This window comes from Nomascus leucogenys, chromosome 11 (genome assembly GCF_006542625.1).
Source record: "Nomascus leucogenys isolate Asia chromosome 11, Asia_NLE_v1, whole genome shotgun sequence".
In the NCBI taxonomy this organism is placed as follows: Eukaryota; Metazoa; Chordata; class Mammalia; order Primates; family Hylobatidae; genus Nomascus; species Nomascus leucogenys.
In genome coordinates, this window is record NC_044391.1 from 12115388 (window position 1) to 12138632 (window position 23245).

The 23245-nt window shown below is 35.4% G+C and overlaps 1 protein-coding gene across 1 annotated transcript in view; it reads right to left on the reverse strand.

The window, feature by feature from the left end:
• Positions 1-17900, reverse strand: part of LOC100581950 (desmocollin-2) — a 33771-nt gene extending 15871 nt beyond the window's left edge. Inside the window, exons 1-3 of the mRNA XM_030822694.1 lie at positions 17801-17900; positions 16825-17046; positions 16216-16361 (exon numbers count right to left, since the gene is read on the reverse strand). Of these exons, the coding sequence (XP_030678554.1) occupies positions 16216-16361; positions 16825-17046; positions 17801-17861 (429 nt within the window). The 5' untranslated portion in view covers positions 17862-17900. The remainder of the gene's footprint in view (positions 1-16215; positions 16362-16824; positions 17047-17800) is intronic.
• Between the last annotated feature and the right edge of the window lie 5345 nt (positions 17901-23245).

Genomic DNA, 23245 nt, shown 5'->3' on the forward strand with positions numbered 1-23245 from the left:
GTTTTTATTGCAGGCTTGGGAAAGGGCATCTGCTATATCTGAGTCATGTGGCCCCAATCTCACTGAAAAGAAGTCGGAAAATGTAGTATCCCTCTGTACCCATAAAATAAAACAGGATCTGGTAAGCACAAAATAATTTATCTGTCATTACTTCAACTACATGACTGCGAAGCTGCACGTTTGAGAAAACATCAATAGTCGCATTGCTTTTGAATATCAGGGAGGCAAGTCTAAGTTTCTTTTGTGTAAAATAATAGAGAAATATAGATTTCTCTTAGGTTTTCTCCAGCTCTAGAATTCTCATACTCAGTGACAATAAGCACTTAGGCCATAATGCATTTTTTTCTACTCAGAGTTCCTAAGAAATTTACAGATAGATAGATAGATTGATTTACAGACAGTAATTATGTACTTATTTACTGAATATATACATATATATACATGAAAGAAATTCTATGCTTATTACATAGAGATAAAAGATAATAAGAAAGAATCCTGCCTTCAAGGGCTTAAATACCTCATAAGATAAAAGAATGTTTATTATTATATAAGCCAGAAAGATTTCTGTGACAAAATACAGATATAAAAAAATCACTGGGACACTGAAAAAGAACAATTAATTTCCAATGTAAATATCTACCAGAACTGTGATGGGTTTTTTCCTTCTTCTTTTGTTTCCTTCAGCTTGCATTTTTCAAAATTTTTTTCTCAAAGTGTGATCTCACATCTTATAAATAAAATCTGTAGTAGGTTAGTTCTTTATGCTATATTTTAAAAATTTTTAAGTTATGCCATATTTAGTGCATGCAAGAAATTGATTTACAGTTTCAGTTTTATATTAACATAAACAAGAAACATTATGCTTTTTAAAAATATCCAAGCTTAGTGATTTTTATGCTGAGGCTTTTATTCCATAATCTGCAAAAAATTAGAACATTTTTGAAGTGTTTATCAGTCACACTCAAGTGGTTTCTAGTTTTTGTTTTGATGAGGCAATGACGAAAATCCAATCTTAACTATGTACAAGCAAAAGAACAACCATTTTCATCACTTTCTTCTCCAGTTATGGAAATGTTTCTAGTTTATTCATTTATAGAACACTTGTATAGTGCTTATTACTATGAGCCACTCAGTACTTTACAAATATTTGCTTTTAAAAACCTCATGTCTACCTTCAGGGGTAGGCACTACTATTATCACCATTTTACAATGAGAAATCAAGTTAAGAAAGGTTCAATAACTTGCCCAGCTTCACAAAAAACCGTAAGTGGTGAACCTGGGATTCTTAGCCCAGCATTCTGGCTGAAGAATCTCTGCTCTAAACATCACGCAATGGTATAAAAGAAATTTGGCACATCATTGTCACTAAATACATGTGCATATAGTTAATGGCTCTAGTGGTTAGTAGGCATCCAGGTTAAAGATAAATAGATTCAGTATCCATTTATTTATTTACTTATTTTTGGCATGAAAAGCTTTCCAAGAGAAAAACAGCCACAGACAGACATTCAGCTCTTGGTAATGCCTTCATGCTTCAGATGGTCATTTCTGAATTTTCTAACATCTCTCTGTTAGAAAGCAAAATTTTTAAAATTTCTTTTCCAAAGAGGCAGTTTTCTTATAAAACTAGATAAATTTAATGTGGATGTTGCCATGTACTTTCAGACTAGTTCCTTAAAACAGTAGTCAGTTTTAAGAGTTTGACTATTCATAAACACATTCAAAGAAAGACAAACATTAATTTATGTCATTGACTCTATTAGTATTTTTAGAGGTAAAGGAAATAGCTTATATTTTTACATGTCCAGTTTAAAGCACTATACTCCAGTTTACAAATAAAGGGCATGTGTTTGGTAACAATTTCTTTAAAAGAATCACTGAAGTGACAGTGATTATTTAGAAAATATGCTCTAAGGAAATTTATCATGCTCTTTGCAGGAGACAAAAGAGCCTTCAATTTTTTTTAATCCAAATTCTTGTCAACAAGTACATGATGGGGTAATAGACAATATATGATTATGCTTTTTTTATATATCAGTAAAGATATTCTTAATTTTTCTTCAGATCTAGGCAGGAGCATTATTGGTGAATATTGATTTACTTACCTTATGTGTTACAGATACAAAAATTTTGTCTTTGACCAGATAAATGTACATTTCCTTGTAGTTATTTGCTTTGTTTCACAAGAAAGGCCTCCTTCTATGTGCTTTTCCTAATTTACATAAGGTACAACACTGATAGCCAAGAGAAGCCACCAAGGTCACACCCATTTAAAAGGACAAGCTTTTATAACTTTGTAAAAACTTGTTTCAGATATCAGGACTCAACTCACGAATTATGATTTGATAAGAAAATCTGTTGAAACTTCTTCAGCTCATCTGGTCTCAAAACTATTTTTCGATTTTCCAATAAACTGTTTTTCTCACTTTTTACGAATGACATGAGGCTCCTTGTAACAATGCAACTTGGTTGGATGCTTCTAGTAACAAGTTCTCAACCGACACAATACTAAATGACCTACAGCTTATTTTATTACAATAAATAGTGCCCTTCTAAATATCAGGATTTTCACTAATGAGCACTTTGTTGAAATATTCAGAATGCCTTGATGATTTGAAACTAGGTACAATGTAGACATTGTAGTCACTAATTTCTAACTATTGTCATTGCAAAAATGATCTATTAAAAATGTAGTTATTTTTCCATATTTCTTTTACAAAAGGTATACTCGAATATGCCAATACTACCTAGAGCTTCTGTGCAGATTTATTGTGAAGTAAACACTATAACATGTTAATAATTAGCATCTCAATAACAATTAGCAGCTCACTAATATAAAATAAAGCCACAACACTGTCATATCATCATCTGTACTGAAGTCAGAAATAAATCTCACAACAGGAGGAAGTAAACAACTCCTGTTTACGAAGTCAACTTACAAAAGTACACTAGCCTGTGCATTGTACCCAGGTTCAGAGCCACTTCTCCCCAGTCATTTCGGGTTACAGCCAGTGAAACGGGCGTGAAATAGCTGTGCATTGGTTTGTAAGTTATGGCTGTTTTCTAAGAGTTCGTAATTTTAGATTCTGAGCCCATATTCTGCCAAATTTTTTTCTTCAGGAATTTTATGCAGCTCAGGTGGATGTTAGGCCTCCCTAGGGAAGTTTTGCTTTTGTTTCTGCCAGGAATTCCTCACAATAAAATACCAAATCCCCTTTTCTTTTAACGTCTTGTCTGGGTTTTCCAACAATTTGCAGTGTGCATAATTCAAACCCAATATATTTCCTTTACATTTTGGAGGACGCGTTTTCCCCTTAATTCAGAGCCTAGGCCTAGATGGGCAAACTTTCTTATTGTCTACTCCAGGCTAGCATGTGAAGGTGTCCTTTCCAAGTTTTCATCCTGAAGGACCTCTTATTTTATGAGGTTCCAACTGCCTGCCCGTATTGCTCCCAAGGTTTTACTTCCTGTTTCCAAGTGGCTGTGAAAACCTAAGCCTCTTTACAGAAAAGATGCTCTCAGGGCACTTGGCAGCATTGAGGAGCGTCTGTTTTTGGCCCCTGAAATGTCCCCTAATTTTTTTTGAGGTCAAATTTCCACATTAAAGGCTACTTATATTCTATCATACATTTCCAGGTGTTTTGTGCCAGGAAATTCTTTGGAATATTTACCTTCTAGGTGAAAATGGAAATAAATTGTAAATTGTGTAAATTGTAATACTGCTGATTATAGTGCTCCTGGTGGGGCAGGAAAATAGGGTCTGGAGGCAGGGAACATAAGGCCAATTCATGCTTCAGCTATGACAGGAAATATCCTCTCCACAGGGGGAAGGCCAAGTAAATGTCTTCATAACTTTACTTCATCCTCTTCATTTACATAGGGCATACCCCAAGCAGAGGGTACTTAAACTCCCCAAAATTCTGTAACAAGGCCTTTGAGCCCCTATGCTCAGGCCTGCTTCCACACTGTGGAGTGTACTTCTTTTTTTTTGAGACAGTCTACCTCTGTCGCCAGGCTAGAGTGCTGAGGTGCGATCTCGGCTCACTGCAACCTCCAACTCCCTGGTTCAAGGGATTCTCCTGCCTCTGCCTCCCAAGTAGCTGGGATTACAGGCATGCGCCACCATGCCCGGCTAATTTTTGTATTTTTAGTAGAGATGGGGTTTCATTATGTCGGCCGGGATTGTCTCGAACTCCTGACCTCGTGATCTGCCGCCTCGGCCTCCCAAAGTGCTGGGATTACAGGCGTGAGCCACCACGCCCGGCCTGGAGTGTACTTCCTTTTTCAATAAAACCTTTCATTCCTTCCTTGCTCTGTTTGTGCGTTTTGTTCAATTCTTTGCTCAAGAAACCAGGAATCTGTACACCCTCCACTGTTAACATATTTTGGAGAGCCAGCCAGGAGGAAGAGGTTAGCCCAAAGTTTGGGGTTTATTTTTCTCCTTTCTCCTTTTCCTTTCTGCTCCAAACAGGGGAATTTCTCTTTCTCTTTCTCTCTCCCTCTCTGTCTCTGTCTCTCTCTCTCTCTTTTCCTTTCCAACCAGGGATCCTTGGTGGGCAGCGCCTAAACATGGAAGCAACTGCAGGTTTCCGGCCATGGCCAGTGAAACTAAGGGATTTCCATGCGGAGACGCCTAACTGCCAACACCAGGTTTGCTTAAGGAATCTGGGTCTTTTTGATTTTTGTTTCCTTTCTTTCTTTTTCAGTCTTTCAGTGGCCGTTTATAATTGCTCTGCCCCAAAGGGGGAAGGACTTTTTAAAAAATCTCTTCTGCGGGTGTTCTCCGATCCCTGCGTGTGGTACACCTCAGAGCAAACTCACACATGTTTCAGGGGACTTAAACCTTCTGTTCTTATGCTAAATTCTTCCCTTATCATACTCAACTGGCTAAGGACAAAAAGGCCCACCTGGCATCCAGTTCTCATTACAGTTCATGGCTATTCTTACAAAACTCATAGTATGTTCTGGAGGGGAAAAACGGCACGCACTGCTGGTGCCCACCTAAGGTCAGATTGGAGCCCACAGGAGGACCCTCTGGGGGGCCTGCAGACCTCAACCTGCCCCAAGGGGATGCTCTCTGCTCTCCGCAGAGGTTCTGAGGTCTAGTACTAAGCCCTCCTTAGAATTTTCTCTCACAGTTGCAATGCTGTTTGGCCCCAACATTGTTTGGAATCTGGAGTTTACTGTTGAATGGGAAAGCAGAATGGCATTGCATGTATCCAGGCTTTTGTTCTGCGGTTCTAAGCAGGGGGACTGATTAATGTGTGACACCCTCCTTTGGTACTGTTTGGCACCAGGGCTCTTTGGAGTCCGGAGAGGTTTGGCAGACAGAGGTTTGGCAGAGAATCAAACTGCCAGGCCAGGTGTGGTGGCTCACACCTGTAATCCCAGCACTTTGAGAGGCCGAGGCGGGTGGATCATGAGGTCAGGAGTTCAAGACCAGCCTGGTCAACATGGTGAAACCTCATCTCTACTAAAAATACAAAAAAATTAGATGGGTATGGTGAAGCATGCCTTTAATCCCAGCTACTTGGGAGGCTGAGACAGGAGAATTGTTTGAACTGAGACTGGGATGTGGAGGTTGCAGTGAGCTGAGATCATGCCACTGCAGTCCAACCTGGGCTACGGAGTGAGACCCTGTCTCAAAAAAAAAGAAAAAGAAAAATCAAACTGCTATGGAGACTGCTTTATCCGAAAGTTTGGTTCACAGCCTTTATTGGATTATCTACTGGGGCAAAGAAGTAAAACCAGCAAGCTTTTATTGCTGTCTCATGGCTAAGGTTCCAAGCTATTGGATCTTCATTTGTGTGTGTATACATGTCTGGAAGTGTTTATTTGTATGTACACTTATTGTTATATGTTTTACCAAAATTGGCTTATAAGTGAAAGAACACTCATAAATTAAGTAAATAAGTGTAAGCAATTTTCAAGTTCACGTGACTTAAAGTGTAACTTTACTAAACAAGCTAGCTTTAAAATTATTGGTGGAATAAAAGTAGAAATGCCATCAGAATTGTCAGCATACATTTTTGTCTGAATTTTATGTTTGTCTTTGCTAGATATTTTAAAATGTCAGTGTTAATTCAAGCTGGGAGCTGCTTGGGGAAAGCCTGCCTTCCATTCTATTCAAAGTCTCACTGAGATAAATACGTATCTGACTGCTTCCTCTGGAAAGGCTAATCAGAAACTCAAAAGAATGCAACCATTCCTGTCACACCTGTCTGTGACCTGGAAGCCCCAACTCCCCTCCCTCTTCGAGTTGTCCTGCCTTTCAGGACCAAACGAAGGTTCATTTTACATGTGTTGATTGATGTCTCATGTCTCCCTTGTTAAAAGTAAAAAATTAAGTACAGTGATTAGGATAAATGTTTGAGGTAAACTTTTTGTGTAAATTAAAATCTCAAAGTTATTCTTAATGTGCATTTAATATCTGGGTCATTTCCAATTAAGAAAGTGTTGTAATATGGGGAAATATGCTACTAAAATTGTGGAGTTGTTCTTATCTATAAATGCCCATATCTCATAGTTCAGGATTTCTTGCTTTTTAGGATTTCACTAAAGTTTTAGTTTACTAAGGATAAAATTCTGGTTAACACATAATTCTGTATACAAAATGTGCCAGAAACAGTTATGTTATCAGTGGAAAATAATAATTTTGTCTAATTCAAAAGTTATCTTAAAGTTAAATTACAGATTTAAAAAGGTTATTTATGAAACAATGTAGTAAGGAATCACTAAATAAGGGAGAAAGATGTGGAAAAAGTTTATATAATAAAATATTCTTAAGAACCTAATAAAGAATTGGGGACATTTTGCTAATTAACATGTTCATAGTTAAAGCTCTTAGTCTTGATTAAAGTCAAATAAGAAGTATTGTAAAAAATGCATAGGCAGTTTGGCAATTTTTTTTAATATAGTTAAGCATGAAGCTAGATTTAGCATGGAGCCAAATTTCACATACATGCTTGCCTTGCTTCACACTGTTTACTGTTTTGCATGGATAGTGCTAGAGTACTTATTGGTCATGTGCCTAAAGTGGATTTCTTGATTGCACAGAATGTATAATGATATTGGTGAACTTAAGGACAGTGAATTGTGTGTCAGGAATGAAATGTTCATTATGTGGGTTTTGGAGGCCCTAGGTCACACTATAGTCTCCAGGGTAAATTGAATAGAAAAATTTAGGGTCAGTTTCCTGTTTGTTTTTGCTTCTAGTTTTCATTTGTTTGCTGTTTATTCTCCTCTGGCTTTGCTTGTGTATCCTTATATATAAAAGCATGATGCTTTTTAGTTTCTAGTGGAAGGCTTGTATTTGGTTCTGTGAATAGTTATTTTGTTTCCTATGCATTTCTAGCAAGTCATCATTCATTCCATTTATCTGGAATTCCTAAGGTAACTTGGTCAGGCCGCAGTAATTAATGGAGCACACCAACTTTTTATCCTTATAAACTAACTTTTTAGATTTTAGGCTAATACTTTAAGCGTGTCGAGTATACTTTCATAAATAGAATTGGAGTCATATTTCTCTCTCTCTGCCTAATTTCTCCAAAATTTGTAAACTATTTGTGAATATTCTTAATTCATGGCAATATGTTTGTTTGCATAGTCAAGCAGGGTCACTAAGGCTGCTCAGGGAGAGAGAACTCAGAAACCTGGCATGCCAGCAAAAGGATAAGAATTTCTTACCAGTCAATCTCTGGCCCCTTTCTTTCTATGCATACTGGTTAATCACCTCTGTAAAGTTTTAAATTAATTGGTTTAATAATAATAAGAGCTTAAATAAAATATTTTGCCAGAAAAGTAGAAAACATACTGCCTCTTGGCCGGGTGCGGTGGCTCACGCTTGTAATCCCAGCACTTTGGGAGGCCGAGGTGGGCGGATCACGAGGTCAGGAGATCGAGACCATCCTGGCTAACACGGTGAAACCCCATCTCTACTAAAAATACAAAAAAATTATCCGGGCGTGGTGGCGGCTGCCTGTAGTCCCAGCTACTCGGAGAGGCTGAGGCAGGAGAATGGCGTGAACCCAGGAGGTGGAGCTTGCAGTGAGCCGAGATTGCGCCACTGCACTCCAGCCTGGGCGACAGAGCGAGACTCCGTCTCAAAAAAAAAAAAGAAAACGTACTGCCTCTTGGTTTACGTGACTTTAGCAGTCTTTGGGAAATAAAGACGGTTTTACAGATTATTGGTAAAATACAATGTATTCAAAATATAAACATGTGGTCTAAATTATGTTCAAATATTAGGTTTTCTAAATGCTTTCAGGTCATAAACTGCTTCTTTGCTTCTTTGGCTTTTGATAATTGTTTAACTTGCCTGCTTTCCAGTTAGATAAGGCCAGGAGAAACATGGAGTTGGCCACACTCCTAACTATGCTGGAAATGGTCAAACCTTAGAACACAACTTACCAGGTTTTACATTAAAGTTAAAATTGCTAAGAGTCGCCATTGTAACTTGCAGTTAATACTACTAGAAACAGTTTTACATGCAAGGTGTGTAAAAACAGTAGAATGTATTTTTTTTTTTTTTGTAAAAGGTTATAAAAGGCTTTTGCTTCTTTAAAATTCCTGCATCATCATTTTGACAAAATAAGTAATTTATGGTAATCTGGAATTCCAAAATCAAACTTCAGTTTCAAATTTGTCTTTCTTAATGCCTGGTTTTCTGGATGGATCAGAGGGCCCCTGAAAACATCCAGAAATGAGGTAAACAGGGGTATTTGTCATGTTGAGGTACATGGAATTGCCAAAATGATGTTCGATATTCTTTAGATTTTTGTGAATAATACTAATATATTTTCCAAAATAGTATGGGATATCTAAAATAGTATATGCTATCAATTATAATTATGGTTATTATGCTAAGTTATTGTAAACCACAGAAATAACCAAATTTCCTTGTATAAAGCTACTAACCCAAGTAGAACAAAAATTAATTAAACATCAAGAGAATACTTCGTCAGATTTTCATGTTAAACCAGCTGATACTGAAATTGTTTAGTTTATAACCAGTGCTTGATCCTATATTCCTGGGCAGATAAGTAAAGCTTCACATATATTTGGTCACTTGGTGGGCCATTTAAACAGTTTATAAAAGGATTTCATTCAATTGTCATTGTCAATGCATGTTTTCTGGTTGTATGGAAGTTTTCCCATGCAAGAGGGCTGATATTATAACAGATTATTATGCTACACTGTATTTTCACCAGGTAAAAAAGCTTTTTATGGTTTGGATCCTCTGAGAACATTGGAGAAAGACTGTCCTTGCCATCCACACTACAACAAAACTTCAGGACCTTGGGCTTTGGGTTCATAGTCTCACAGTTGAGATCCCACCACACTTTTGGAACTGTGTACCCATGGGAATGTATTTTACCAATAATCTGTAAAACCTTAACAAGGGTAAAGTTAACCAGGGAAATTTCTCCCAAGAACATGGCATCCTTGATATGAACAGCCTTTCCCAAGTTCACAGGTTAAGACTGTTACTGTCGTGAAACTCTTTTCTTTGAATTTTTTTTTTGCTTATGCCTCTACAGACAAACAAACAAACAAAAAAGCGGTCTGTTGTGTGCACTTATGGGGTTATACTTTTATTTGTGAAGGAGTTTGCAGCCAGCCTTATACATGGATAACCTTATCTTTGATAGATAAAGACGAAGGCCCAGTGTAGGCAAGAAACCTTAATAGTACATACATTGCCTCATAATCAGTCAAAAACAAAACATTAGTTCACTCCTCTAAACCCACATCATGGGTTAAAGAGTACACTGCCAGGAGGCCTTCACTCTTCTAGAAGGGCATCATTTGTTAGGTCCTTTTTCCATGGTTTAAAGTAAAAGAAGCAATGATTAGAAATGTATACCACATGATAGGCTCTATAGCTAATTCTACTTTAAAGGTTATTGTTACACAACAGACTTTGAATTCTCTTGTGAAAATTATGCTAAATAATAGAATTTAGTAAACAGAAAAGTACCTGTGCAGGTGCTGACACTTGTGGCCTATGGAGAAATATATCAAATACAGATTATAAAAATTCAGTAGTAGAGGATTAACGAAAAGACAACGTAGTCAAGCGAGTAGACTCTTCATTTAGCTCATTCTTTAATCTATTTAATTTTAGGTGGTTTGGTTTATGGGGACCCTGGGTAAGGAGCATACTCTGAACTATTGGTATTATCCTCCCAATAGTCATAATAATAGTCTCCCTGGTGAGCTGTATTCTCTCAAAGGTTTTAAATGCTTGCATGCAGCCATCTCTAGAATGTCTTATGGTCGCTCTTCAATGGGAATGACAAGAGCTGAAAGAAATGTGCAACAGTAAGGACAGTAATCTATAAATGACATGCTGAGACCAGAAACCCAAAATGTTGGTAACTGAGAGTGGTGCTGAGGCCCTAAGTTTTGGTCACACTCTCACCTAAGTGAGAACCTGACCAAAAAGGGGGAATTTTTAAAACAAAAGTCTGGGAGGCCGTTGTTTTGGACTCAGCTCATGCACCAGGCCCCAACAGACCAAACCAAACCAAAATGGAGTCTTTGTGCTAAGACTTTAGGAAACACATGGATTCGAGAACAGACCAAGTTTTGTTTTTTCTTCTGCAAATCTTTATAACAAATATTTCTGACAGCATAGGTATCCACCCCCGGAAGTTCCCATTAAATATTTTAACCAAGTTCATTTCCTCTCGCCTGGAGACTATTCTCCTTCAGATGATCATGCAACAAAGGTTCCAGCCAGTTTCAGGTGAAGACACCACCCCTGGCCATCAAGAAGCTACCCTGCCTCCACTAGACAGAGCAGGATGAGTTCTGTGATCCCCAACAGATAGTGCCACTATGCCTCAAGCCAGCATGAAGCAGTTACAGAAAAAAGATCATTGGTCCCTCTGCCTCCCACAAAGATTTATGGGGATCACATCTCTCAGTGGGGAGATGAGGCAGGAAAATAGGGTCTGGAGGCAGGGAACATAAGCCAATTCACACTTTAGATATGACAGGAAATATCCTCTCCATAGGTCTGTAGGCCAAGTAAATGACTTTGTAACTTTGCTTCATCCTCTTCATTTACATAGGGTATACCCCAAGTACTGGGTATTTAAATGCCCCAAAATTCTGTAACAGGCCTTTGAGCCCCTATGCTCAGGCCTGCCCTCACACAGTGGCGTGTACTTTCATTTTCAGTAAAACCCATCATTTCTTCCTTGCTTTGTGTGTTTTGTCCGATGCTTTTTTCAAGAGGCGAAGAACGTGGACACTCTCCACCGTTAATACTGGGATCAGGAACAGCAGGAGGCAGCAGCAATTTGTTCTTTCATAACTTAATTTGAGTTATCTATAATTTACCTTTGAAACAAATTTGTACATCTTACAACCCCAAATGGAGCATCTTAGTGGGTGACATGCAACCTAGATAAGAATAACTATACCAGGCTGCAAGCTTTTTGAAAGCAGATAAGTTAGTTCTCAGAATGACCAGAGGCACTACCATACAGTTTGGCCCAACGTTTGCAATGTATTTTAAAAGTGAGGCTTCATGTAAAAGGAATGCATTGGGCCTTGAAGGATAAGAAGAATACTAAGAGGTACAGAAGAGAGTAAAGGATGCATTAAATTGAATTCAAAATCCAGAGTTCTTAAAGCTGATGCTATGATCCAAGGATGAAAGCAGAAGAGTAGATGTCATTAGGTAACGACAGTAGCCAAAAGAGATTTCAAATATCCTTGGAAGTCATAGTGGTTAGGAATTGCCTTTATTATAAAACACATGATATGGCCGGGCGCGGTGGCTCACGCCTGTTATCCCAGCACTTTGGGAGGCTGAGGCAGGCAGATCACGATGTCAGAGATCGAGACCATCCTGACCAACATGGTGAAACCCCGTCTCTACTAAAAATACAAAAATTAACTGGGTATGGTGGCACATGCTTGTAATCCCAGCTACTCGGGAGGCGGAGGCAGGAGAATCGCTTGAACCCGGGAGGTGGAGGTTGCAGTGAGTGAGCCGAGATTGCGCCACTGCATTCCAGCCTGGGTGACAGAGTGAGACTCCATCTCAAAAACAAACAAACAAACAACAACAAAAAAACAGGTGATAATTATTTGTAGGGTGAAAGTGGGATGTGTGCTGAACTTCCCTTTCTTTTAAAACGTTCCTTGAAAATCTAGTGCCTGATTTTGTCAAAACAAAGACATGTGCCACCCAATTCTTGCTTCTGTGAAATACGCATTTTCTAGCAACAAGTTTATCATCATGATGCAGTTTATTATCATGACCTAAGAGTTTTCTTAGAAACATGAGCTTCAGATCAATAAATCAATTGGCAATAACAAATTTGAAGTTGGCAATAGCTAATGGCGTCTGTAAAATTTATCTCATTAAGACATGCTAACATACATTTGAAAATTAGTTTATCTGGGAGGATATAGCAGAATCTTGTGTACATGTTTTTTGGGTGCTATATTAGGAGTCTTATGTTGTTATTTTAGAAACAAAAGGTAGACACTCTATACCGGAATTGCTTCAATTAAAATTTTGAAGACATAGAGATCATGTGGAGAAAAATATTTAATCACATGGGAAATCATCTATGAAAGATTTCCAGATGTTTATAAAATAATGATTGCTATGATTTGAGATATTTTTCCACCACAGGAATCGTGAGAGTAGTCTTTGTGGTTATGTTTTTGTCAAATGATAGAAGAGTATTGTAACTAAAGGGCTGGGACTAAGGATTGGCTCTACTTTCAATAACTATGCTAGGTTGGTTATTTAACTCTGTAAACAAGAGCTTCTTCACACATAAAATGTGAATATTAATTTGTATGTGTTGCAAAAAACCTTCAGAAAAACCTTGTGCCAATTCAATTTGAATTCCCAGAGAAATGAGCTGTCAATTCCCCATACCATTTCCAACAAAAAATATCATCTGCTTTATTTTATAATTCAATACAAAAAAAGAAATTAGATTGTTTCATTTTCCTTTCTTTACTTGCTAGTAAAGTTGGTAATATTTTTCATATATTAACTTTCAATTCCTGTTGAGATTTTTTCTTTCTGATTATAAAAAGCACTTTATTGACTAAAAATATTAATATTTGAAATTACTTTATAAATGCTTCAAATATATTTGTGCTAATGTTTTGTTTCCTTTTTAATTTGCTGTATGCTATTTTTGGACTGAAGACAGGTTAACTGTCTTTGTAGTTAGACCCAGTAATCTTGTCCTACATGAGGTCCCAACTCGCTTAGATGTCACACAGGTTAATTTGCATATAATGAGAATTGATGTTTGCCTTGTGATGACCCTTCCTAAATTAACATTTCATAATTATTTTCATATGTGTCTTCATATTAAAGATTATGTTACATATTAATTTTTTATCTTTTTAAAGTAGGAAACAGTGTTCACTGTTTTCCAAAATGGATTCTTATTCTAACTTCATTTATATAATAATTTATCATTAACCTACTATTTTATATCTTGGATCCTAGACTATTATTTTCCACTGATATATATATATATGTATCATTTACTAGAAATATATATTTTAATACTATAACTTTCTAACATTTTTATGTTTGCTAAGCCAAAATTGGTATTTCTCTTAGGATATTTTGAACAGCCATTACAAAATACCATACATAGCATGGCTTAAACAAAAGAAATGATTTTTTCACAGTTCTAGAGGTTGGAAAGTCCAAGACAAAGATCTGGCAGTGTTCAGTTTCTGGTGAGGGCTTTCTTCCTGGTTTTCAGGTAGCCACTTTCTCATTGTGTCCTCATATGGCAGAAAGGGAGAGCAAGCTCTCTGGTGTCTTTTCTTAGAAGGACACGAATACCATCAGACCATGTTCTCACCTTCATTTCTTCCTCTAATCCTAATTACCTCCAAATACAGATATGAGTAACTTCCAAATGCAGTCACACTGGGAGTTATGGCTTCAATGTGTGAACTGAGAAGGGGGGTATAATCATTCAGTCCGTAACAGTATTGAACTTCCATTTATAAATAACATAAATTTTTGTTATTTGTTTATTCTTACAGATAAAATTCATCCATCTGTGCCCTGGCTTTATGTAATAATACTCTATTGAGTTTACTTTCATATGTCAGCTTCAATCTTTTTTTGAACGAAGTGTAGTATAAAAAATTTTATTGTACTAGAGAATTTTGGCTTCAACTTATTTTTTCTAAATGATGCATTTTGATAACCTCCACCTAAAGTTTGGTTGGAAGTATTTTTAGAGAAAAGGTATTTAATTTTAATAACAGTGTCTTCAGTAAAGTTAAGCTCACCCATCTGATGGTAAGAAGTGTATAGCTTTTTGCCTACTCTCAAGAAATCAAGTATTCTTTCCTGAACCAATCCTTCTAGTCCCATGAGAAAAAATCTGAATGATTTTATACATGAAGAACAGAGATCATTTATTCTTATACCTATTGGAATGTAGGAATTCACACACAAAATGAAAGTGACACTAATAAGTTTGCAGAAGTGCAACTGTGAAGGACATCTACTGAGAAACTGCATCTTAAAGTGTATTGGGATGTGTTATTGAAAGCTGGCGTAAGGAGAGTAGGTTCATTAGCTTATGACATCTTCTGAGTCATGGTTGAAGCCATTCAAGTCACTTTATTAAATTTCTCCCTACAAAGATTTTTGGCCTGGTTTATTGTGTTTTCCAGACATAATAAGCCTAAAGTGGGGATTGTAACACTGAGTCATGACCACTGCTAACTATTTTAGCTCACTAAGAACACATATGAAAGTGTTTACTATGCAAGAGTATGCACAGGCTCTAAACAATGTCTGTGGTTTTAAATATTTTTTATGAGAAGTTATTGTCTTTTCCAAAGGATCCAGTGTTAGAATTCTTACTGTTCTCAAGTAACAAAAAGAGTGTAAACAAAATCATAAGATTAAAAAATTGGCACTATCTATAAAGGCAAATTTTCTTTCTATGTGCTTCTGCCAATAAAAGTAATGTACAGAATTTTATTGATGTAAGTCTTGAACAAGCCAAGTAAAATATATTCTTGCATTAAATTTTTTTTTAAAAAACTTAGGACTGTAAACTAGTTCAACCATTGTGGAAGTCAGTGTGGCCATTCCTCAGGGATCTAGAACTAGAAATACCACTTGACCCAGCCATCCCATTACTGGGTATATACCCAAAGGACTATAAATCATGCTGCTATAAAGACACATGCACATGTATGTTTATCGCGGCACTATTCACAATAGCAAAGACTTGGAATCAACCCAAATGTCCAACAACGATAGACTGGATTAAGAAAATGTGGCACATATACACCATGGAATACTATGCAGCCATAAAAAATGATGAGTTCATGTCCTTTGTAGGGACATGGATGAAACTGGAAACCATCATTCTCAGTAAACTATCGCGAGGACAAAAAGCCAAACACCACATGTTCTCACTCATAGGTGGGAATTGAACAATGAGAACATGTGGACACAGGAAGGGGAACATCACACTCCGGGGACTGTTGTGGGGTTAGGGGAGCAGGGAGGGACAGCATTAGGAGATATACCTAATGCTAAATGAGGAGTTAATGGGTGCAGTACACCGACATGGCACATGGATACATATGTAACAAACCTGCACATTGTGCATATGTACCCTAAAACTTAAAGTATAATAATAATAATAATAATAATAATAATAAAACTTAGAATTTTTTGTCTCTATACTTCATGTTTGTGAGACTCTGAGGCTGATCTCTCAGAATCTTTATTAGTAAAGAATATTAAGATATTTCTTCCTTGAAAACCAGGGAGGGTAAGAGGCAGACAAACCACCGAAACAGATTAAAAAGTATCAAACTAACTTCTTAAAACTCTAGGACGTATGTTTGCTTGCTTATGGAAATATGTTTAACCACAAAATAATCCTTCCAACAACTTCTGAAATACAACCAGAGGTATCAGCACTCTTCATCTAAGTTCAGATTTGTAAGACAATCAAATTAGTTTAGACATCACACAGGTTAATTTGCATACAATGACAACTGTATCAATGTATGTTACAATTAGAATATTTTTGGACCAACATGCTACTATCTCAATTTAGATCCATACCAAGGGCTCTGACATGTAACCATTTACAACTTTCCCTCATTTTTATTTCTCTAGAATGTGCTTTCAAAAGGATAACAATGTCACAAGCAGTGACTCATTCTTACCAGAACACTGATGGTCACCTGAGCAGTACCACTTCGCTGTCTGAGAGGGTCAGGGATGGCATCGTTGTCCAAGTCTGTTACTTTTACAGCTATCTTGTACTGTGATTCAATTTCTCTGTCTAGTGAATCTAATAGCTTTATCACTCCTGATGCAAAAATAAAGGGAAACCTGTTATCCCAGGATTAGTAAATATTTTCAATTTATTCTAAAATATTAATTCTATAAATGAAATCATTACAATAATGAATAGAAATTAACTAATACAAATCAATTCATTACATATTCATACCCCTAAAGTGTAATTATAACAGATATTAAAGTATGCACTATTTTACTCACCTGTTAAGTTACATTCTTGGATACGTGGAAAAGCACATGTGCATAACCTTTCTGAAGATCAATATAGCAAAGATCAAAGCTTTAGTACTTTGCCTTAGGTAAGTAAGAATTTATGGATACAGCTAACAAATCCAGGTGAACATTAAATAGTTCAAGGAAAGTTTTTAAGATGTTCTTATGATCATAGTTTCTAAATAAAATAAATTTCCAATAAGTGTATATGAGCTGTTTACTTTTATGATTAATTGATATCAGCGTTTTTACAATACCTGTATCTGGTTCAATGTAAAATTTGGGAGGTGTTCCCAAATTGCCTCCAACAATGGTATATTCCATATTATTAAATGGCCAGTCTGCCTCGGTAAATGTAACTTTTCCAACTAGTGTATCAACTGGACTATTTTCAAATACACTGAAGGTAAATGCCGACGCAGTTCCAATTGGATTCAGTTCATTTATGTGACTCACCCTTACAATGACTGCAATAATTGCTATGGAAAAGAAAGCACATAAAAATGCAGCTTAGGCAATAATGTGTCTTCTTCAATAATCCTTTTTTCTTCTTTAATTAACACCTCATTATATACTACATTTATTTTATTTTATACTAAAATCTCAGGGCATAAATTATACATTTATATTGATAAGTTTTAATATTAAATTATTGCCTTTTCACTTATAAAGCATTGAAAAATAAGTTTAGGAGTAAAACATTCCATCGATTCTTTCTGAACACTTGTCAAAGCAATTGTCTTTTAATAGTGTGTTTATATATAAATGCTACTATTCTGAATTAAAGACCATAGTTTCCGAAATCTGACATACTATTCACCAATTGAAATATAAGTAAAATACTTCAGCATAATGAAAGAAATGCAATTTACTATGAGAATCTGAATATTAGTATTTTCTCTAAAGTAGAATAAACAAATAATTCCTTGAGAAATATTTTAAATACACAAGTATTCTAAAAATGTTGATTTTTGACATTGTCTTTTAATAACTGTAATGTGCTGTATTAAACATTTGGGTTTCATTCTCTCTAGTTTGTTTTTATGTAGACTCTGTTTTTAAATAGCTGTGCATGAGCACTAAATAAGTTAATATAAGAATAGATTGCATACTTTATTGTAACAGATTATTGGAATACTTATAAATATGACAAACTTCTCAGACCCAATTTTTAAATGCACTGGGTGTTTTCAATGCAAACTATTTTAATATTTCAAATTAGTAATTTCTTACTTGATAGTACAGGACTTCCTTCATCAGACACTTTCACAAACAATGTATGTTTGAAATGCATTCCTGCAAAAATAGCATTATCAAAATCTAGATGTCTAGGTCCAATCTGTAGATGAAAAACAGTATATCAATGGTTCACTTTGTTTTCTTTGGTTAAACATCTCTTTTGTCATTTACATGAATCCAAAATGAAGACATATGAAACTTATATTGGTAACAAATTAGTGAAAGTGATATTCTAGAACAGCACTGTCCAATAGGAATATAACGTGAGCCATAAATGTGTGCCACATATGAAATTTAAACCTTTCTGGTAGCCATATTTTAAAATAATACAAATAAATGGTAAAATTAATTTTAATAAAGTATTTTATTTAATCAAACATATTCCAAATACTACCATTTTAAATTACAATCAATATCAAAAATATTGATGAGATGTTTACATGTTCATTCTAATTCTATGAAATTCGTTGCTTAATTGAAAACTGTAGCATATCTTAATTTGGACAAAACATATTTCATGAGCCCAAAGGCATATGTAGCTAGTGGATTCCGTACTGCAGGGCAAAGTTTTATATAATATACAACTATAAATTTATTGCAAAACTAAGATGATATTACTGTATATTATGGCACTTTGTAATTACCATACACTGTAAAAATATGCTAAGAGCAAAAGTAGGGTGTCATATTTATGTGCATTTGTTCACACTGATTCATTTGTCATAGATTGCCATCTTCTTATACATTCTCTTCATAAACAGGTACTATGATGTGTAAAAAGTAGTCGTCGTGAATTTGTGTTCTTTTGAAATGAGTTAGATCTGTGTTAGTATTAGTGGAAATAATCTGTAGGCAGCAAGCTTTGAATTGCAAGCTTCGAAATTATGCAGAAAGAGAACTTGAGATCCATTCTGCTGGGAGAGGTCAAAGCATCTCATATTTTTGCTCTTTCACTCTACTCTCCTGGGAAGAATGTGCAGGGCAGGCATGATGCTTTCAGGATCTTTAATAACGTTAAATACAAAGGGAAGTGGCAAGAGTCTTCTCCTTCACAATCCTCAGGGTGGTTGTAGCCTAGAGTACGTCTGGGGCCATCCAAAGGGAGGAGTGGAAAGAATGTGATTGCGTGCTGTGTCTTCAGTTCTTCTGAGGTCTTTTTTGTGCCTCAGCCACATTCACATTAACTATTTTTCTCAACAAACAGCAAATACCTATTAGGGAGGGAAGTTATGTGTGGCAACTGGATGCTGAGTTCATGCAAAAAAAGGATAGGTGAATAAAACTGTTTTCTTAAAATTCTACAATGTCCCCAGAATTATAGAAATCAGAGTCTGTAAATGAATTAGTCAAATGGGGGAAAATAGTTTTTCATCAATGAAGTAACATATTAAGTGATCTCTAAGGTGCTTTTCAATATTAGAATTCTTTAGTCTATATTCTAAATAGATAAAGAAAAGTAAAGAGAACAATGGCACTGAATCATGTATCGGTCAGGAAATTAATAATTTACACCAGTAATTATTTTGTAAATTTATTGTGTGCCTTTTCTATCTGTCGATATTGAGAGAATGTGAAAATGCAGAAATAAATTTAACAATGAAAAGAACTACAACTACAATAAGGAAATAGCCAGAGGCAGACACAGCATCTATGGAAATTCTGTATGTGTCAGAAATAGCATTAGAAGTCTCTGTAGAAATATCACTGTAAGAGTAGGTGCTCCAAATAGTGAAAAATAATTGCATTCCTACTTTACTGCAGATCACAAAATAAGTTCTTTTACATTTAGAAAAACTTAAATATGAAAGGCCACTTGTAAAAATATTTACAAGAAAATATAGGATATTTTCCAAAATATCAGAGTATATCACACCAACAATAACAAGACAAGAACGGATAAATACATGATTATGCTTTTCACACAAAGGAAACACAAATATTTAATGTTTATTCACAGAACTGGTGAATATATGGAATGATGTGCAATCTCATTATCAATCAGGCAAAAACATGTTAAATGATGTGACAATAGCAGTTATTGTAAGAATATTGCTCAAGAGCAATGCATACCCATTTCAGGTGACAGTATAAGCTGGTACAACCTCTTTGGAAAGCAACTTGGCACTTACTCATATAGTTGAACATTTAAATACATTATAACATGGCAGTTCTGTTCTGGGGGCACTAAGAGAAACACACAAGGATTTTCATTACAATGATATACATAACACACAAAAACCAGGAGGCAATTCGGAGAATGGTTATAGTCACACAATGGAATATTAAGATATATAATGGGACATTACAGCAACTAAATGACTGATAGGTAGATAGACAGATAGATGATAGATAGACAGATAGATGACAGATATGATAAACAAGTACGCCCTAAACAATAATGACTCAAACACATAATGAATCAAATATTGAGTCACAGAAGACTGCATAGATATACCACGTTTTTAAAGCTCAAGAACTAAGCAAACATAACAATGTTATCTAGTAATATGTACATTGATGACAAAACTATAAAATCCCCAAGTCAATGACAAACACAAAATTCAGGATATTGGTTGCGTCTAGAAGACAAGCAGAGGGATGGCAAAGGGTAGCAGCACAGCTGTTAGTAATATTCTAATTCTGAAGTGAGATGATGGGCTCAGGGGTTCATTTTATTGCTATGCTTTATTACTTGTAAATATGTTACTTATGTTATCAAATATCAAATATTACATCATAAAATAATAATTAAAAAATGAATTGACTAGTAAAAATATATTGGGGTGATTTTTCAGGTCAATGCTCATTAAAGAGAAATAACCTCATAAAATACATGATAAGTAATACTGACTTAAGGAAATATTCATTTTTTATTATTTTATTAATAAGTTCAATATATTGCATATGAAATCATTTGGATTCATTAAATAGTAATTCATTGTTAAACATTACAGTTACATGGCTATCACTGGTACCCTAGTGAATATCATTCCTCAATGAGTAAAGGTAAATTTAAAGTTAATATCTACTAGTCTACTAGAGCTGTAATCATTATTTTAACATAAAACTCTTGGTGCTTATTATAAATCATGGTTTTGAGTGACTGCTAACCTCTTTTTATCTCATTAATATAATACACATGCCAATGTATAGCATCTAAGAAGAAATTTTTTATTTTTAATTTTAAAAAATTTATATTTTAATTATGCCCTTTTATGAGTTTAAAACTCAAACATCGTTGGAAAGCCAAACACATGTTCTTTCTATGTTCTTCTAGCAAATGTTTTATTCCCTAAGCATTAAAATTGTGTCAGTTTTTTTTTTACACACTAGCTTCTTTTCTCTAGCTGCTTTAAGATAAGGATGTTGCCACTTTATGACTCTTTTTGAACTTAATCACCCTTTGGGAAAATACTATTGTTCTCATTCCAATAATGTAATAGTTGGAAAAAAGAAAAAGAGGTTATACCATATGCCAGGGAATTTAATAAAGATTAATATTTCATAATTTTCCAGCAAAGTTAGAAAGCCATCATAAAATACTCTGGGTCAATGCTTTTGCTTCTAGGAAATTTATGTGGCTGGTTTTATGGTTTTAGTCAAATTAGAACAGGTCCACTACAAAAATTTTGTTGTTGTTTACTCATGTATTTTGTGTGCTTGTTTTATTTGTTTTATTCTTGTTAGAGTTGCATGAATAAGGGAGATTCAAAGAAATGTTATTCAATGCCATGATCTTCACATTCCTAATTGAGGATATTTTTGATATTTTATTATTTTCCATCTTTATCAGGATACAAATGTAAGATATGTAGTTTACAAGTATCTGTTTTGATATTCTAGTCATATCAACAATATATTCTAATTGCAAGGAATTATGAAAACGTGGCATTGATGCATCTGGCAATAATGTTACTAAATCCTGTCAATGTCTTACAAAAATGACTTTTACAGTATAATTTTGTTCATGTTATTTACTCATTCATTATTTTTAGTTTATTTTTTATTAATACATAATGTACATATTTTGGGGTACATGCAACAATATATTTGTATAATTTGTAAAAATCAAATCAGTATAACTGGGATATCAATTACCTTAAATATTTGTCTTTTCTTTACACTAGAAATATATATATTATTTTCTTCTATTTTGAATTATACAATGGATTATTGTAAACTACTGTCACCCTACTGATCAAACACTAGGTCTTATTTCTTCTATCAAATGGCAGATTTATACCCATTAATTGCTCACTAATAAATATATACATATATCTAAAAACACTGAATATATGTCAGAAACTAGTTTAATAACAGATTTTTTTCTTTTACCATCTAATGGGAGAAACAGATGGAATGTGTGATTAGTGCTATGGTGGGAGAGATACAAAATGCTGCAAGAACCCAATGAGACGTGCCTAATCCAGACGAGAGGGAGAAGAAATATCAGGGATGGCTCGTAAAAGAAACAATCTCTAAACAAAGCCATGAGTGTTATGCAAAAGTGTGTGAGTACTAGGGATACAACATAACTGAGGAGGAATTTCTAGCAGTATGTATTCATAGCAGTATGAAAAGCATGAACAGCAGGACTAAAAGGCAGAGGTGAAGGACATCCATTGTTTTAAGATTGTGAAAGTGGTTCGGTGCATCTCAGCCACAAAGTATAAGACAGAGAATGATAATGTTAGGGGTTTGTGTGAAATGCAACTTGGATAGAGGTCCATTTGCAATGAATTCAGTATCAAAACAAGTAAAAAAGAAGTGCTTGTTACCTGTGTCTACTCATCCAGACCATGTCTGGTTTCTTACCAGTTAATGAAAACAAACTCAACATGGGTTTGAACAACTTTTATCATAGCAATGTTCAGCCGTCACCCAGGAATCTTTGTTGAACACAATGTCTAATCTAACCCCACCTATTCTTTTAAAAATATGTGAGTATAACAACATATAGCCTGACTTAGGTCTCAAAATTTATTGGAAATAAAGTTGTGGATTTCTTTAATTGGTAAAATATTTGAGCTATGGCACATACCAGAATACAGTAATAAAGTATGCATATTAATAATCTTCATATACCATATTTGATATTTATTAAAAGTAACTATGGTAGTGATATGGACAGGAGGCAAGGAAATACTGGGTAGAAGAGGGTGGTCCCCGGCTAAGGCTACATCCCCAAGCGCGGGACTATGGCCCAAAGTGAGAACATGTATTCCTGTTTTCCCATCCAAATGTTGCCTTTTCCAAAACCATCCTGGCCCCACCCACCATCCTGTACCCATAACCCCAGGCTCCACTGGCAGAGGGGCAGCAGAGCAGCAGAATGGCTGAGCAGCAGAGAAGGAGAGAAGAAAAGAAGCAGCTGGACATCAGAGAGAGCAGCTTGATAGCAGGACTTCAGAGAAGAGCTCAGTTGGGGCCAAGTTCCAG